This window comes from Canis lupus, chromosome 36, assembly GCF_048164855.1.
Source record: "Canis lupus baileyi chromosome 36, mCanLup2.hap1, whole genome shotgun sequence".
Taxonomy (NCBI): Eukaryota; Metazoa; Chordata; class Mammalia; order Carnivora; family Canidae; genus Canis; species Canis lupus.
In genome coordinates this window covers 25,380,985-25,401,088 of record NC_132873.1, presented here as the reverse complement: position 1 = coordinate 25,401,088, position 20,104 = coordinate 25,380,985, and the positions used below count along the sequence as shown (strand labels likewise).

Sequence of the window (20,104 nt, the reverse complement as noted above, 5' to 3'; positions counted from 1 at the left end):
TTTTTAAGAAATAAAACCCTGCAGATGCAGTTATATGTGTATACCACCCTCCGTCATCTGACTCTCCTCTTACTGAGAGGTAACCAGTCCAGAATGTAATCATCCCTACGTTAGGTTCTTGCTACCTATCGATATATATACCCCAAAAGTAAGATGTTTTGCATATTTTTTTATTGTGTTCAAGTGATAGGACATGTACCTTTTTGTTTTAAATTGTTTCTGAGATTTGTGCATGTTACATATTCCTTCATAGTCCTACATTTATCATTCCAGTGTAATTTTTAATTACATAAATATAGCACATTTATTTTATCCATTCTTCCACTCTTGGGCATTATAGGTTTGTGGCAGGCACTAATTATTACATAATTGACTGCCATTCCTTATTTACCTCCTTTTTCTTGCTTTGAAGCCGCCATGTTCTGTGAGTACTTCCTCTCATGTATGTAGGGGAGAGAACATTTTTCCATTCCCAAGGGAATAAATATCTATTTGTCTAAGTCACAGTAATTTATTCCTTTACCAGTGATTGGTTTTGGCTTGGGTATGTAGTACAGTCCTGGTCTAATATATGTGAAGGGAAATCTAAGACTTTGGGGAAATATTTTTCTCCTTGGGTAAGAAGAGGTATGAAGAGAAATCCTCCAGCTTTGGATATAGTTGTGCAAGGATGGAATGGTTGTAGCAATAGCAGTTCTTTGAGACTCTGAGGGGACAAATCTGAGAACTTGGGTTTTTGATCATGCAACTATCTTGGAACCACCCATTTCTGCCAGCTTTTTTTAATGTGAAATTCTTTTCTGGTGTTCCGTTATTACAACCAAAATATCCCATTATAAGGTAGTTAACATTTAAGAACCCCCCCCCCAAAACAAGACTGCAATTAACATTCTTGAGTTTGTCTCCTGTGAGTGTAAGAGTTTCTCTAGGATAGATGGATTGATAGAAGTGGAATTTTGGGGCTATAGAGTATGTTCACATTCACATTTAGTAGATGTCAAGTTGCTTCCCAAAATGATTGTACCTATAATATAAACTCCCATCAGCAGTGTATAATAGTTTCTATTTCCCTTCGTTAGATCTTCGCGTAACACATGTTGTCAGATAATAATTTTGTCTGTTAATGTTTTAGTGCATTATCTAGATTAGTAATTATGTTGCTTTTCAACCAGCTTTTTTTTTTTTTAAGATATTTATTTAATAACTTTAGATAGTAGAAGAGGGAAAGCTCCTGAGTGGGTGAGGCGGAAAGGCAAAGGGAGAGAGAGAAGCAGACTCCTTGTTAAAAATGGAGCCCAGTCTCACAACCCTGAGATCACCACCTGAGCAGAAACCAAGAATTGGGCACTCAACCAGCTGAGCCACCCAGGAGCCCCTGTCCTCTTTATATCATTTGTAGAGTTGGCTGTGCAGTATTAGAGTTTTTTTTTTTTTCCCCATATTGACCAATATGTTTTATATATTCTGGGTACTGATCTTTGATATGCATTGCTTGCATATGCACATTGCAAAGATTTTCTAGTGTGTGGCTTGTCCTATGCTTTGTCTATGGTGTCATTTATTGTAGAGTAATATTTAAATAATTTAATTAAAACTTTAAGGTTTGTACTTTCTGTGTCTTACCTGAAAAATCTTTTCCCTAAAGTCATGATAGTCTCCTAAATTTTCTTCTAAAACTTGTAAAGAATTTTACTCTTCACATGTATGTCTTTATTCATTTTAGAGTTAATTTTTGTGTATGGTGGGAGAAGAACATCTAACTTATTCACAATCGGTATTATTGATTTTCTTTCTGAATTCTTTTCTGTTTTTGTGCCAGTCCTGTGTTACTGTAGTTTGTGTAACTTCATAAATAAAGAAGTCTTTATTACCTTACTAATTTATCTCTTGATTTTTTTTTTTTTTTGTCTTTGGGATTTTGCTCCTCATATGAATTTTTGGATAAGCTTGTGCAATCTTACCAGAAACAAATAGTACTAGGATTTTAACTGACAGTGAATTAAATTTGTATGTACACTTGGAAAGAATTTACATACCTTATATCTCCTCCATATAGGTGATGTATCTCTCTAGTTTTTGTTGTTCTTTACTGCCTTTCAATAATATCTTACACATTTCTTTTTATTAATAGTCTTGTTCTGTTTATTTCTAGGAGCCTTATGATTGTTAATTACGTTTTCTAACTTTTCATTGAAAGAAAACTTTATTTTAAAAAAACTTTTTCACTGAAATACAGTATGTATACAGAAAAGTATGCAGAGTATAAATACAATGCATTATCACAAAGTAGTTGTATTTGTGTAACTATTACTCATAAAAGAGAATGTTACTTGACTTTCCAACCCAATTATTACCTTCTACCTTCCTTTCAAAAAAGTCATCATTGGGATACCTGGGTAGCTCAGTTGAAGAGCTTGTGACTCTTGATCTCCCAGTTGTGAGTTCAAGTCCCATGTTGGGTGTAGAGATTATTTAAAAGTAAAATCTTTAAAAAAAAAAAAAAAGTCATTGTTATCTTGGTTAAATTTTACCTACTTTTAACTTTATATAAGTATATATGGCTTCTATATGCTTGTCTGTGGTGTTCTCTTTAATGTTTGCCATCTTTTGCACAGTCTGAGAGATTTGTGTTGATATGTGGAGCCATAATTTCGTTTTCATTCCTGTGTAGTATTCCACTGTGAGATTATTCTGTTTGTCCATTAGCTGATGAACGTTTTAAGCTATGATGAATGATGATTGTGTTAATTCTTACGTTCATCTCTTTTGGTATCACTGTGCATGCATTTCTGTCGAACACATACCTAGGATTAGAGTTGCTGTGTGAGTGGATATGCTTTTATGTTCAACTTTGGGAGATCCTGTCAAACATTTTTTCAAAAATACCAATGTATGGTCAGTCCCACCAACAGTGCATTCAAATTCTAGTTAACTTCATATTCTTAATCTACATCTTTTGTTATCTTACTCATTCTGGTAGATATATAGTAGTACCTAACCATGATTTTAAGTTATATTTCTCTGATAACTATTGAGGTTGGGACTCTTTTCACATGCTTAGTAATTTGGCTATTTTCTTATGAAGTGCCTGTTCAGACTTCCTACCCACTTTTCTGTTGAATTGTCTCATAATTTTCATATTGCCTTGTAGAAATTCCTTACATAGATTGACTGGTAATGTTGTGATAATATTTTCTCAATCTGTGGCTTGCTCCCCACCCCCTACCCCTTTTTTAAAGATTATTTATTTATTTATTCATGAGAGACACAGGCAGAGGGAGAAGCAGGCTCCATGTAGGGAGCCTGACATGGGACTCAATCCCGGGTCTCCAGGATCACGCCCTGGGCTGAAGGTGGTGCTAAGTCGCTGAGCCACCTGGGCTGCCCATCCCACCCCTCCTTTTTAAATATTTTATTTTTAAGTAATCTCTCTACCCAACATGGGGCTGGAACCCACAGCTTCAGTATGGTCTACCTACTGAGCCAGCCAGGTGCCCCTCTCCCCCATTTTTATTTTAAAGATCTGTGGTTTACCCTTTTATTTTTTTCTCCAAGATTTATTTGAGAGAGAGAGAGAGAGAGAGAGAGAGGAAGGAGGACAGGGGAAGCACAGAGCCCAATATGGGGCTCTATCTCACAACCCTGAGATCACGACCTGAGCTGAAGGCAAGAGTCGGATGCTCAACTGACTGAGCCACCAAGATGCCCCTTGCCTTATTAATAATCTCTTAATGATATGTCCTGATGAACAGAAATTCCTTAATTTTAGTTGTATACTTTATCAGTTTCCCTTTATAATATTTTTTATGTTCTATTTTAAATGTCTTGAAGCTAGCCTCTCAAATGAATCTAGATCTACACTTTTCAGTACCATAGCCATTAGACACATGTGGTTATCAAGTACTTGAAGTGTGGCTAGTCTAAACTAAGATGTTCTGTGAGTGTAAGATACATGCTGGATTTCAATGACCTAGTATTAAAAAAAGAATGTAAAAATCTCACTAGTAGTTTTAATACTCATTACATGTTGAAATGATAATATTTTACACTTATGAGTTAAAATATAACATGAAAATAACTTCGACCTGTTTATTCTAGAACATTTTAAAATCAATTGATTCACCTGCATTTCTATATTCTAAAAGTGTGTTGTCCAGTAGAATTTTGTGATAATGGACATATTCTGTATTTACACTGTCCAGTGTAGTAGCCATTAGCTGAAAGCGTCTATTGAGCATTTAAAATTTAACTGAGGTGATTGAGAAGTTGAAATTTTTTTAAAGATTTGTTTATTTATTTATGATAGACCTAGAGTGAGAGAGGCAGAGACACAGGAGGAGGGAGAAGCAGGCTCCATGCAGGGAGCCCGACGCGGGTCTCGATCCCGGGACTCCAGGATCCCACCCTGGGCCAAAGGCAGGCGCTAAACTGCTGAGCCACCCAGGGATCCCCAAGAGAAGTTGAATTTTAAATGTAGTTAGTTTAAATTTAGGTAGCCATATGTGGGTAGTGACTATTGTATTGAATGGCACAGTTATGGACACTTTATTGCTTTAACATTTATTGTTTTTTAGATTTCCAGTCTGTCTGAATTGCTTTTTATATATGGTGTAAGGTAGGGGTCAAGTTTTAAGATTTTATTTACTTGTTCATGAGAGATAGAGACATAGGCAGAGGGAGAAGCAGGCTCCCTGCAGGGAGCTTTTTGCAGGACTTACCCCAGGACCCAGGATCACAACATGAGCCAAAGGCAGACACTCGACCACTGAACCTCCCAGGCGCCTCTATAGGGATCAGGTTTTATTTATGTATTTTCTTCCAAATGGAAATCAAATTGATCAAGCACCAAGGAAAAGAGAATCTCTACTATTTTTAGACACTGTTTTGTTTCTTTGGTATATTTGTTTGTCTTCTTCCAAATACCATACTATCTTTAGTAGCTGGTAGAGAGGGTTCCTCTATCTTGATCTTCATGAAGGTTGACCATTTTTGGACTTTCCTATTTCCACATAAATATTAAAAGTACCTCATCAATTTTCAGTTTCTTCTGAGAATTTGATTTGTATTACATTGGATGTATATCACATCCAGTCATAAACATGATAGAGCCGATTTATTTAGGTCTTTCATTTCTCTCAGTAATATGTGATCTTTAATTTATGTAAAGGTCTTGCATATCTTTTGTTAGATTTATTCCTAGCTATTTGTTACTGTAAATGATACGGTTTTCTAATTTCATTTTCTAATTATTGCTAGTGGATAGAAATGAAATCAATTTTATGTTATTGTCCAGTTTTACTGTTCTGTTTCATCTTCTTGTCTTACTGCACTGACCAGGACCTCAAGAACAAGGATCAGCAAGCTTTTGTAAAGGACCATATAGGAAGGAAGCCAGAAGTTCCTGTATAAATATATAGTAGACTCTTAAGTGTTGTGCTTAGGAGGAGTTAGGATAGTCCATAGATGGAATTTTGAACAATTTGTACTAATTTGAAGGGCTGTGCACTATTTTGATACATTAAAAGGGGCCATTGTTATAGGGAATTGAAGAAAAGAATGATTTATAGCACTGAAAGAAATGTGGTAAAACATTGGCCTAGTGGATTGGCAGTTGCTGGAGAGTTAATGATTATATTGAATGTAAGTATGAACTAATGCTTGCTTCTCTTTTTAAATCCCTTTAGGAAAAATAGAAATGAAGGTACATATGCACACAAAATTTTGCCTCATTTGTTTGCTGACATTTATTTTCCATCACTGCAACCATTGCCATGAAGAACATGACCATGGTTCTGAAGAACATCACAGACATCGTCGTGGAATGACAGAGTCGGAGTCAAGCAAATTTTCAGTGCTGGATGCTGAAAATGAAAAAAAATACTATATTGAAAAACTCTTTGACCGTTACGGTGAAAATGGAAGATTATCCTTTTTTGGTCTGGAGAAACTTTTAACAAACTTGGGCCTTGGAGAGATAAAAGTAGTTGAGATTAATCATGAGGATCTTGGCCATGATCATGTTTCTCACTTAGATATTTTGGCAGTTCAAGAGGGAAAGCATTTTCACTCTCATAACCACCAGCATTCCCACAATCATTTAAATTCAGAAAATCAAACTGTGACAAGCGTATCAACAAAAAGAAACCACAAGTGTGATCCAGAGAAAGAGACCATTGAAGTATCTGTCAAATCTGATGATAAACATATGCATGACCATAGTCATCGCTTATGTCATCACCATTGTTTGCATCATCACCTTGATCATAACGCCACTCGCCATTTTCCTAATGATTCCATTCCTCACAGCGAGCGTGGGGAGCCTAGCCATGAACCTTCAACAGAGACCAATAAAACACAGGAACAATCTGAGAGTAAGCTACCGAAAGGAAAGAGGAAGAGAAAAGGGAAGAAAAGTAATGAAAATTCTGAAGTTATTACACCAGGTTTTCCCCCTAACCATGATCGGGGTGAACAGTATGAGCATAATCGGGTCCACAAACCTGATCGTGTACATAACCCAGGTCATTCTCATGTGCGCCTTCCAGAACATAATGGTCATGATCCCGGTCATGGACACCCAGATCTTAATCCTGATAATGAAGGTGAGCTTCGACATACCAGAAAGCGAGAAGCACCACACGTTAAAAAAAGTGCAATTTATTCAGCTGCTACTCACAAGGATCATAACGAAGATGACCGTCAACATGAGGTAGGTGTAAAGAGATGGCTGCTCCATAATTCTCACATAGTTGTGGAGCATTTTAGGTAAAAAGAGAAGTAACAGTGGAGGATAGTCAATCATATTCAAACTTAATTTCCAGATATAATATTCTTGAATAAAATACTTTAAGGAATTAAAATCCGATTAAAGGTTTTTATCTGGATTTTCACTTTCAGTGTTTCTCAAAAAATCTAAATATTTAAAGGTTGTTAGAACATATATTCCTTATTTTACTTTCTTGCTTATTTATGACTTGTTTTGACTTCCCAAGTTAGTTTTCATTTTGTTTATTTTGGTTGGTTCTAGATACTTGAAAACTGAATCCTTTTTGTTTACCTGTCCAGTTGGACAGTAACTAGGGATTTTCTTTTTCAAAATTTCTAGCTTAATGAATTAACCACAGAATGGTTCCCAGTTACTGATGTAGCTCCAAAGTCCGTTAAATGTGGTAGATTTGTTTTCTCTATGTCACTTTATAGTAGGGCCTACTTCATCGTAATTAATTTTTTCTCATGCCTTTGACAGATGGCAATAGAATAATAAAGCCCACTAGTAAAGGGATGATTGTGTTTTCCTTAAAGGAAAGTTTTAAAAACTTTCATATTCTTTTGAATACTTGCACATTTGATGGATTTCCTTCCCAATTTTTTAAAACTACTTACCTTATACATGTTTATTTTTGTTTCATTAAAAGTATATCGACATCCTTATTTAACTCTACTTTTTAGTACTTATTAAAGTCTAGAAGATTGTTGAATTTATTTGTTGTCATATGCATAAAAGCAGCACCGTCTAGTAGGGAAAATGACCTCACCGTTTCTGTCTCTATAATTGAAATATGTTTTACATCTATGAAAATATCTCTGTGTTTCTTCCCTGTGTGAATAATCAGATACTGGTTTTCAGCAGCACTGATTTTAAAAGCACTTCTGTTTTAAAATCTTAGTGTACTTGTAAGGAAATGCTCTTATTTATTTACTACTATAGATAATATCCTAGCATCTTTTGTTGATGATAACCAGACATTATCATGAATGTTACTCGTTTTACAAGACTTGTGGGGTCTGTATCAGTCAAACATGTTGATTTATATCCTCACAGGTCTGACACATTGGGAATTTTCTCAGGATTTCTATAGAAATGTTCTATGCACTGGATAGAGTAGTAATTCATGTTAAGACCTGAGAAGAATAATTTTCTTGTTTATATATTTTGATTTTGTTTTTTGTACCATAAATAAAATCATATAATGAGGTGGCAAGTCTGTAAGCATACAACCAAAGAGTATCATTTTAGATATTTGCTATATGATAGGTCCAAACTTGTTTGCTCTTTGTTTTCTACTTTGTTTTGTACTTAAAAGTACCAGTGGATGAAACTGCCTTCTTTCCTCTTCCACTTTTAGCATTGGGCTAGAATTTTCCAATATGATATTTTTCTGGGGTACCTTAGGCAGTGAAAATGTCTGTATTGTATATTTTATTATAAAGTTGTTAATGTACTCATGTCTATTTAACAAATAAGAATCTTGAATGATTGATGATTGCACTTTGAATAGGGAAGTGATTTTTCTCTTCACCCCCTTAGGAATGCAGCTGTGTGTGATTTTTATTAATTATTGAGAGAGTCAATTATCTTTCATGTGTTGGAGTAGAAAATAGTTAAAGTCCACGTAAAGTTTTGGGTATTGAAGTCGAATGTATTTCTATCATAAATTCTTAACAAACAGTTTTATTTGTAATAGATATCTTTATTACAGGTTATTTTCAAATAATATTTAGAATATTTTTTATTGCACAGTAATTTATTTTTCTGCTTAATTTTCTTAAAGGACTCTTAATTGGTTTATCAATTTTTTGCAGTGTTTGAACGTCACTCAGTTGTTAAAATACTATGGTCATGGTGCCAATTCTCCAATCTCACCTGATTTATTTACATACCTTTGCCCTGCTTTATTATATCAAATCGACAGCAGACTTTGTATTGAACATTTTGACAGACTTCTAGTTGAAGATTTAAATAAGGATAAAAATCAGGTTCCTGAAGATAAGGCAAATATAGGGGCATCAGGTAAGAAAGATTTAAGTTTTTTTTGTTCCTCATAGTCTTTGTACTTTTTTAAAAAATGTAATTGAATTAGAAAGTAATTCCAAATTATCATCTTCCTTCTGGTGACTTTGTTATGTTTTAGTCAGGATTAGATTATGACCATTTAAAAAGGATTAGGGGAAGACAGGAGGCACAGTAGCTCCTTGTCTTTTCTGGGACTATGGAGGAAAGTCTTATCATGGATAGAGAATTAGATTAAAAAGGAGATACGGGTTTGTGATAAATGGATTCTTCTTGATGGGCAAGTGTAAATAATGCGGCTGCCAATTAAAGTCATTTGGTGTTATAATTAACTTTTTAGCAGAGTTGAGGACCTGTGGTGAAAAGCTAAGATTAAGTTTATAAGGAAATCAAAGGGAAGCCAATGTTGTTAACTCAGTGAATGTCAGAAATGCCTGTGATTGGCACGGGAATTCATTATGGGCAGTTTCATAGAGAGCTTCAACAAAAGTAAAACCAGAACGATTACCAGGGGGCTCCTGGTGGCTCAGTGAGTGTCTGCCTTTGGCTCAGGTCATGATCGCAAGGTCCTGGGATCCAGCCTGCATCAGGCTATCTGCTTGGGAGTCTGCTTCTCCCTCTCTCTTGCTCTCTGTCCTTCCTGCTTTTGCAGTTTTTCTCATATGTGCGCATGCATGCACACACTTGGGCATCTGCACACACTCTCCCAAATAAATAAATAAAATTAAAAAAAAAAAACTATTTCCAAAAATCTCTCTAGGCTTTTTTAGAACCATATCTGGTTGGCTAGATAGCTCCACCTTGATGTTCACAGGTACCTCCCACTTAGTATTTCCCAAACTTCTACTCCACAAAAAGTGTATACCTCTTATTGAATCCCAAATGTCATAACAATCCATCTTTTTTAAAAAAAAATCTGAAAATCTTTGGCTTTGTTTTTCTTTTTTTCCCCTTGCATAATCAATTGTCAAGTCCGATTGAGTCTTCTCTGAAATACCTTCTAACTATCCACTCCATCATAACTTGGTTCTTGATTGAATTGTTGAAATAACTTCATAACCTTCCCTTTCTAAAATGCAAATGAGTCTCCCAACACAGAGTTTTTCCTTTTTAATGACAGCTGATATACTTTTATTAACAAGTATTACAAGGCATTCTTCTGAACTCAATGACTTTTACTTCTTACAATAGTTGTATAAGGTAGACAATGTTCTAATAACTAACTCCCAAAATCTCAGAGCTAGTCAGTGATAGTGCTAGGATTCAAGCCAGGGGAGTTTAATCATTTTGCTCTCCATGTACTAAGTGTTTCATATGCTTTTTTCCCCCCATTAAATTTTAACAATACTCTATTGAATTATTTTGTTTAAAGATCTATTTATTTTAGAGCGAGAAAGTGTACAAGCTGGTGGAGGGGCCGAGGGAGTAGGGGAGAGAGAATCTTCAAGCAGTCTCCTTCCTAAGTATGGAGCCAGACTTGGGGCTCAATCCCCGGAGATCATGACCTGAGGCAAAAATCAAGAGTTGGATGCTCAACTCTCTAGGATATGACCTCTGCCTACCTACTTCTCCACCCATTTCCCCCACCTTTTATTTCGGCCGTAACCATAGCAGACTCCTGATAATAGATTATTCTGTTTTCCCCTCATTTATCTCAGCCTTTTCACATTCTGAACCTTTCTAGTGGAGTGACCGCAATGATTTCTCAAAGATCCAGCTCAAGAGTTAGACCTTCTGGAATAACTTACTCACCATCGTAGACTTAGTTAAGTTCCCTTGATCTATCCAATCCCTGTACAGAGCTTGGGAGATTTTCATAATTGGATTTGTTATCTGTTTTTCTTGGACTTTAGTTGCTTAAAGGAAGTGACTAGGTCTTTTGAACAAGAAAGCATTCACATATTGATTAAATGAATAAATTAATCTATAAGCTTTCAGTTATAACCCAGGAAAGACCCTCGTTGTAAATGAATCTGAGGATCGTTTTATGAGTATACTTGACCTTTGAACAACACAGATTTGCGCTGCATGTGTATGCTTGTATGCAGATATTTTTCAATAACTACATTGGATAGTTTCTTGAAGGTTTGCAACATTTTGAAAAAACTCACAGGAATTGTGTAGCCTAGAAATAATGAAGAAATTAAGGTATTACTGTAAAACTACAGTATATAACACATATACAAAATATGTGTTGATTGATTACGTTAACGGTAAGGATCGATTGTGTATCAGTCGGACTAGTATACTTTGATGATGCAGTGTCTCAGAATGAGTAGAATTCTCATGAACTTCATCATGTGTGAGATCACAATGGAGGCAGTTCTGGTTGAAATGCCCAAGATGGAGTGGCACTGCTGCTTGGTAATGGAAGTGACTAAATTGATAACGTGTGAATTTGGGTCAAAAATGGGGTCTGACAAGATAAAAGATTGAAAAGGCAGAATTTTAAAAATTTTTCATAGCACAGGAATAAGGTAGACACGTTTAAGAGTATCACAGTCCAGTGTACATGTCAGAGTTTTATTTGAATAGAGATATTCATTAAAGCTTGAAAGAGTACAAGCGAAAGGAAATGCTGTCACGACTTAACGAACTAATAAGCCTCATTAGGTACCCACCTGCTGGTTAATTTCTTTGTGATATGAAAATAACTTTAGATAAATTAATCATCAGGTCTTCTATTTATTAGGACCTTACCATGTCCTGTTTTAAATACTTTTACAAGGCTATTTACCTGATGCAGGCACTTTAATTTACTTCTGTTTGCTGAGGAAAGGAGGAGGCTTTGAGAAATTAGGTAACTTGTGCAAGGTCACACGGCTGCCAGGGAGCAGAGCCGTAATAGGACCCAGAGTAATCGTAACCTGGACGCTCCTCTCCACTACTTCCTGCCAAAAAGGTTCTTACGTCGACTTTGCTAGCATAGGTGACAAGGAGATACAGGGAGTTCTATGTAATTCCATTTGGTAGTGCTGTGACAGGTGATGCAGACACAGGTAAGAAAGTGATAGAGGTGAGTATGGGTGTCAGGATGGATTAGTAAAACCCAACACCCAGGAATAGTCTTGTTAGGAAGGACCTACTCAGTCAGCTAAGCTCAGTAAGGTCGGAGGACGTGAGTCCACTTAGAAGCTTTGAATTCTGGTCTTTGGACAGATAAATATGTCCCTTCACTGGCTTCGTGTTCAAAGACGTTTGTAGATGAGTAAACACCGTAAGGGCCAGTCTCTCGAGTGCTTCGAAATTCTCACTGAGGTAGGAGAAAAGGGAACATTAGGTCTGAGGTACTTGATTTAAATTTAAAAAACCACATTTGTTCTTTACATGGAAAAACAGAGGCTGATGGGATTGTCGCATCTAGAGTTCAACCTAAGAGTCTTTTTTTTATTTTTAAGGCTTCCAGGAAATTCTAGTTGTTTTTACATCGACAGTGGATTAGGACTTAAAAGTTTTCTATGTTACAATATTGACATAATCTATATATTTTAACAAGAGCTGTTGACAGATGCTTGACGATCATAAGATATTAAAAATTAGAGTTTATTCAATCGGAGAAGCCTCAGAGGAAATTATACTTGCTTTGAAAACAAATATGTAGCTAATAGTGAATATTGATTAGTTGTTTGCAGGTGGTTTTTAGCACTGTCAGAAATGAAGCTTGAATTAACTATGTGCTGATAGATGTTAATAGTTGTTAGAGAGAATGCCCTGCTAGTAATTATTTTTAATGACTGCTGCACCATTAAGAAAGGTTAACTTGTTCCATATAAATCTCCCATAGTGACACAGCTACTACCTCATTACTGTTCAAAGACTGCTGTAAACCAAGTCTGCCATATACTGTTATGGTAGAAATCGTTTGTTTCACAAGATTGGCTCATTTAGTCATAGAGTTGACCCTTGCTTAATTGCCAAGGGGGGGTGGTGAATAGGCCGCTAAGCATTTTCTGCCAATTAAAATGCTGAAACAGTGTAGAAAACTGCCGTCTTGCACATGCTTTGAACCGAGTTAATTAGAAAGTTTCCACAGATGAGCGCTTCTTTTTAAAAGAATGCATTTTCTCTCTAGATAATGAGAAAGGGAGTTGGTGAATAACTAAGCTTGAAGACCTTTAACGTTTTAAGCGACCTAATTTGCAGAATAAGTGAAGCTTGTTTCAGACATTTAATGTTTTTTTATTGTATATGGTATCTTGGGTACAAATAAAGGAAACGTTTGTTAGTTGTATTTAGTAGTTTGCATATTGTTATTTTGCATAAGTTTTAGAAAAGATGCCTTTTATCGTTTGTTTTGCAATTTTTTTTTTGGCTTGTTTTATACTAAACAAGTTGGGGTTTCAAAAGCACAATAATTTGGTTAGAAATTAGAAAAATTTGTTCACTTGTTTTGTGATTTGTTTTTTGGCTTGTTTTATACTAAACAAGTTGTGATTTCAAAAGCACAATAATTTGGTTAGAAATTAGAAAAACTTTATTACCTGAATTGCTTTTTTTCTACACCTAGGAAATTTTGGTAGAGCTTATGTAAACTTAAATGTTATTAAATCTAAAAATAAGTGCTTGAATAACATGGGAAAATGTCTCAAGTACAATAAAATCAAAACAGTGTTAGTTCTCATAGGTTAAAAGGATTGTAATTGTCCTTGAAGAAGGTTTGCAAGTTGTGAGAATGACTATTACTTAAAATTTTAGCACTGGAAAGCTATAATTACTTTTAAAAAATTAATAAGAAATCAGTATAAGAAATCATGTATTTATAATAGCATACACTTGTGAGAGGACTGTTTTGCCAATGAAATAGTTATAATGGAAAACCTATAGAAATACCTGGAAACCTATAGAAAATACCTGGAAATTTTCTGATTTACCTACAATGGGAAATACAGTTCTTTACACAATGAGAAATACAGCTCGTTATTTCTTAACACTGACAAAAATAAGTGATAATTTATATTAAATGGAACATAAATATTTTAACCTTACTTTCAGGTGACATTGAAATAAATACAAGTTTATTCTGAGATTTCATGTAGTTGGTTGTTTTGTAGTAATCTTTTGTCCCGTCCCCTCTATTCTATTTTATTCAAATTTTGAAAGATTGTCATTTGGTTTAATAAAATTAGTATTTCTTCTTACTTTCATGTTTAGACTTATTGTATTATATGTCCTCCTTTATGTAAAGCACCTCTAAGGTAAATATATAAGTGATAAATCACTTGGCTGAGAATTCTCTGAAAATACTGTAATTTAATGGAGAAAATAGTGGATTAAGAGAGGACTTTCAATTTAGTTTTTACTTTGCCATTTTATTTTAGCTAGCTATGTTTTTATTAGGGTAAAATGTATATAACCTAAGATTTGCCATTTTAACTGCTAAACTGTACAAATCAGTGGTATTTATTACATTAATGATGTTGTGCAGCCATCAAACTATTTTTTTAAGAGATTTTATTTATAGGTAATCTCTGCACCCAAAATGGAGCTTGAACTCACAACTCCAAGATGAATGCTTGCATGCTGTACTAAGCCAGCCAGGCACTCCCAAACTATCTTAAAAAAATTTTTTATCACCCCAAATAGAAACTTTGTAACCATTAAGCAACACATCTTCATTTCCTCTTCCTCCTAGCCCTTAGTAACTTTTCATCTTTTTTGTTTCTGAATTTATTCTGTTCTAGAGAGCTTGTGTAAGTGGAATTGTACAATATTTGTCTATGTCTGGTTTATTTCACTCTGTAGTTTTCAAGGTTCATCCACATTGTAGCATCTATTAGAACTTCATTCCTTTTTATGGCTGAATGCTCTTGTATGTATGTACCACATTTTGTTAATCCATTCATCTGTTGATGGACACTTCGTTGTTTCTACCTTTTGGCTGTTTTGAATGATGCTCTAATGAACACAAGGCATAGAAGTATCTGAGTCTTTGCTTTCAATTCTTTTGAGGAATATACCTGGGTACAGAATTCCTGTGTTATAAAGGGATTCCTTTTAGCCTTCTGAGGAATTAACCAAACCGTTTCTACAGTGGCTGTGCCACATTATATTCCCATCAACAGTGTACTAAGGTTCCAGTTTCTCTGCATCTTTGTCAACATGTGTGTGTGTTTTTTAAATAGTCATTCTAGTAGATGTGAAGTTGTATTATTTAACATAACATTTCTCTGCCTCAGAATGCAAATCTGTAACGTAGAACAATGGTTTATATTAGAATTTTCCAAATCAGGGGCACCTGGGTGGCCTCAGTAGGTTAAGCATCTGCCTTTGACTCCGGTCATGCTCTCAGGGTCCTGGGATCCATCCAGTCCTAGATCTGGTTCCCTGCTCAGTGTGAAGTCCGCTTCTCCCTCTACCCCTCTCCCTTGGCTTGTGTGCCTTTTCTCTCTCTTCTTTCTCAAATAAATAAAATCTAAAAAAAAAAAAAAAAAGAATTTCCAGATCGTGTTTTGTAGGATCCTGGTTCATTGAGAGATATAATAGGTTCCATGATCAAGTGAGATAGAAAAATAATGCACACTCTGTTCCCTTGCAGAAATTGACAGCACTTATTAAGCTGTTAGAGGCTGTTGTTTAACCAAGAATTACCAAGTCCTTTTGATCATTAAATTCTCCCCTCACTCCCCGTGGAATACCACGTGAGACTCAGAGGAGCGCAGTTTGAGGAACACTGGTATAGATTATTAAAGTCCTTTCTATCTATACAGTATGACCCTGCCAATTTAAGTAACTCCTGGTAAGCAAGGAATTGAAAAAATTATTTTTTTTAATGGGGCAGAATAGGGCAGCCCGGGTGGCTCAGCGGTTTAGCGCCATCTTCAGCCCAGGGTGTGATCCTGGAGACCCGGGATCGAGTCCCACGTCGGGCTCCCTGCATGGAGCCTGCCTCTCCCTCTGCCTGTGTTTCTGCTTCTTTCTCTGTGTCTCTCAATAATAAGTAAATAAAATGTTTTTAAAAAGTAAGTAAATAAAGGGGCAGAATAACTGGCCTCTTTGAAATTGTTTTTTTATAATTTCCAACTCTGTTGACAAGACAACATAGAGGAATAATGAAACTATGATAGTCCCGGTTGTACCCTCTGTTTTATATCCAAACTACATTATTGGAAGTTATAGGATCCTTTTTAGTCCTAGAATTTATTTCTTTTAAGTAAATTAAAAAATCTTTTGAAGGTAGCAAGCATACTAAATATATTTCCTCTAGTTGGAAAAATGAGAAAACACTAATTTTTAAAAAAAGTTCTATAAGGTATTCAAAATTATACATATTATTTCATTTTAATCTTAAGAGTATAGTCTTTTTCTGATTCTTGGCTTTTGTTGTTGATGAATAACCAGTTAATTGGCAGTAATTTGACTATGTGACCAGAGAACCAAAAGCATTTGTATTAATTAGTTTTTAGAAGCGTATGTTTTTATATGTATGCATGTATATATGTGTATTACCTGCTTTTGGAGGGGCCACTGTCCATGCTCAGTGTAATACCATTTTCCTGAATGACTCCCGAGGGACATCATTAGCATTTTATTCTAAGAAAATGGCATTCCCTCACAGATACATTGAGGATGGCACCCTGGTAGGTAGTGCTCTGCTGCTGGATAGATTTATGTAAGGCTTTCTCTTTTGTGGGCTTTTGTTTTCTTGTATTTTCTGAGTTTCAGATACCAAATATCACAAATGCCAAAGATTGCCTAATCATCAAATGGGCTTTTCTTTTTCAAGCATTTATTTTCTTAGTTCACAGATTTGCTTTCCCAAGTGAATGAGAAAGAGATAATTTTAGAGCTGTTAAATAAGAAATTATAGCTGGGAGTGTGTAATATGTGACATGTACTCATTTGTGCACATGAATTCGTATACCCTTTCACACTCAGAACCTCCCTCAACTATTTGTGCGAGCACTTGGGTAATTTAATGTGTCAGTCTGTCAGTGATTGATTGCTTTTAAGTAACAGTATATTTAGTTCACTTACCTTATTGGCAAATTGATTTTTCACTGAATTCGGTTTTGGTTGATTTGTCCTTTGGTAGATTGGTTTTTAGCTAGTAAACCAAAAGCCATTTGAGAGTGAAAGTCATCTCAGAATAGTGCAAAGTGTTTATGGATTCATAGACTCTTGGACTTTTCTTCACATTCAGAATACCCTTAGCCAGAAGTTAATGTGAGAATTTTAGAACGGAAATATTTGCCTACAATAATGTTCATTTTCAGATCTAATTTTTGTGATTAGGAGATAGAATCATATTTTCTCTCTAATGATTAGGTTTTAGAAATATGCTTGTAAGAAAATATTTCTTATAAGGGTCTTAGTTTGTAATCTCAAATTTTAAACGTGCTTCTAATGCTAATTTATTTGTTGAATTATTTTGTGTAAGTTATTAATCATCTTAAATATCTGCTGTATCGAATTAATGGTATCTCTCTATCATAAGATTTGGAAATTTAATTCCTATCGCAAATATTTTAAAAGGCAAATCCAGAAATGAATGAACATATATTTCCCAGTGTAGAATATAAGCCTAGAAAAAAGAAAAGATCAGATTCAGTAAGATTTATCTAACTAGATTTTGGTAAATGTAGATTCTAATTTAGTATCTTAGTCTGATTATGTGAATTGTCTTGGACATGGGAACATAGGAATAAAATAAATACTTTTATTGGATAATTTGACTAATTCCAGTGTATTTTTGAACAAAATAATTCTGATTAATAAAAAATTTCTAATTATGAAAAGTTATAAAATTTGTCTATTTTAGTATATTTTGGGTTTCATCTGTAGTTTTTGCAGTCCCCAACCATATGTATTAGTGAGTATACACAGAATATCTTGGAATATGAATTACTGGCTTTTTTTGTTGTTGTTAAGATTTTATTTATTCATGAGAGACACAGAGGCAGAGACACAGGCAGAGGGAGAAGCAGTCTCCATGCAGGGAGCCCGATGTGGGACTCCATCCTGGGACCCCAGGATCACGCCCTGGGCTAAAGGCAGGCGCTAAACTGCTGAGCCACCCAAGGATCCCAATTACTGGCTTTTCTAAGTAGTTTTTCTCTTTTCTTTTCTTTTTTTTTTTTTTTTTAAGATTTTTATTTATTTGAGAGAGAGAAAGCACAAGTGGGGAGGGGACAGAGGGAAAGGGAGAGAGAATCTCAAGCAGACTCCCCCCTGAGATCATGATCTAAGCAGAAGGCAGATGCTTAACCACCTGAGCCACCCAGGTACCCCTTAGTTTGTAGTGCTGTTTTTCTTTACATTCTTTTTTTGTTGTTTTAAGATTTTATTTATTTATTCATGAGAGACACACAGAGAGAGAAAAGCAGGCTGCTTGTAGGGAGGCTGGTATAGGGGCTCGATCCCAGGAGCCTGAGATGACGACCTGAGCCAAAGGCAGATGCTCAACCACTGAGCCACCCAGGTGTCCCTAAAATTGTACATTAATATAGGAGACATTTAACTTCAGGTTATTATATTTGTAACTGCTTCAATTTGTCTCGTGTAGTTATTACAAGTATCTTTTGTTCACTTTTTCCCCATTGTTATGATTGGAGCTACAGAGCTGTGGTAGATTTTAACAAACCTTTGTTGGTTTAGTTGGCTGATGACTTTATTGGCTCCCTGAATTTATGTATACCTATGGCCACTCCAACCTATTTCTCAGGCTCTCCCAATGATGTTATTGTTCCTGCCTGTGCTTGGGAGACAGAGAGGAACTTGGTCATCATGAAGTCAACTTTTAAACTTTATTTGACCTTCTGTTTTTTCTTTTTAGAATAGGGTTTTTGACCTCAATTCCCTTTTGCCCTATAGTCCCAGCCATAGTTGGGGGAATCGTCATCTTACCCTTTGGTTTCACTAACAAGCGAATGCTGACTTCATAATGAATCTTTTTCCTTTCCTTCTTCCTTCCTCCCAAATCTTTTGCAAGGATTAAAGCCACTGAATCCAGATTCTTGTTGTTTGTTTCTATCTTTTTTTGGCCTTTTAGAATACTCCTGTTTGTATTGGAAATTATGTTAGGTATAGAATAAACCATGGAACTTCCATTAGTAGTGGATGACCTCTTGTTTTAATCCTGTGAGCTAACTTAGCTTAGAATTATATTACAGTGCTTATGTTATTGGATACTGTGATTAAAATACCCAAGGAGTCAACACAATTGTATTGATAAAACTCAGCATTTAATGGGTTAAAGTTTCATTTCCTTATCTATCCTTCTCTTTGTCTTTGACAATGTTTTTTTTACCTTGTTGAAGAAATTTTCCTTTGTTCTCTTATCACAATACTTAAGGTAAAATCTCAGCAGATTTATAGTCCTGTTGGGTTTGATGAGAAAAACAGCATTTTAGATTAAAAACTTTACAAAATTATCATTCTTTAGTGAAATTTTCCTTTTTTTAAAAAAATAATATTTTATCTATTTATTTATTTATTTATTTTAAAGGCAGTGTTTATTTGACAGCACAAGCAGTGGGAGTAGTAGACAGAGGGAGAGGGAGAAGCAGGTGTCCTGCTGAGCAGAGACCCCAATGTGGGCTGGATCCCAGGACACCAGGACCACAACCTGAGTCCAAGGCAGATGCTCAACTGCTTTGAGCCGCCCAGGCGCCAAAGCAGAATTTTTTTTTTTTTTTTTTTTTTAAGATTTTATTCATGAGAAAGAGAGAGAGAGAGAAGCAAAGACACAGGCAGAGGGGGAAGCAGGCTCCATGCAGGGAGCCCAGCGTGGGTCCCGGGACTCCAGGATCACGCCCTGGGCTGAAGGCAGCGCTAAACTGCTGAGCCACCTGGGCCACCCCAAAGCAGAATTTTTTTAATTTAAAACATTTCTATTTCATTTAAACCATTAATAGAAAGTAATCTCTTTTTTAAAGAGGGCATATGCCCATGTGTGCCATTGGGTGGAGGAGGTTAGCAGAGGGAGAGAGAGTATCTTAGGTGCTATACCCAGCATGGGGCCTGACATGGGGTTTGATCTCACCACCCTGAGATCATGACCTGAGCCAAAATCAAGAGTCTGATGCTTGACCTCCCAAGCCACCCAGGCAACCCTAAAGTAATCTTACTTTTTAAGTGAAAATGCCCCACCCCCTGAACCCTGGCATTTATTTCTGGTGTCTAATCTCCTTATCAATAGCTTAGATAAAGAAATGTGCAAGGAATTCTCCATTTTTCATCACACTTAACGTTTTTCCTAAATCATACTGTGAAACATTTCTCTTGTGTTCTGATTCAGTTAAAATTATATAGGGAAATTCTTAAAAAGTAGAAAATGATACAGAAAGTCAAATAGGAAGAAAGGGAGTTTGAAAC

General features: G+C 35.6%; 1 protein-coding gene across 9 annotated transcripts in view; it reads left to right on the top strand.

The window, feature by feature from the left end:
* SLC39A10 (solute carrier family 39 member 10) overlaps positions 1-20,104 on the top strand; it is a 136,379-nt gene that overhangs the window by 90,786 nt on the left and 25,489 nt on the right. For all 9 annotated transcript variants that reach the window (XM_072812866.1, XM_072812870.1, XM_072812867.1 and 6 more), the window contains 2 exons: positions 5,685-6,709; positions 8,584-8,791. In XM_072812866.1, the coding sequence (XP_072668967.1) occupies positions 5,685-6,709; positions 8,584-8,791 (1,233 nt within the window). The remainder of the gene's footprint in view (positions 1-5,684; positions 6,710-8,583; positions 8,792-20,104) is intronic.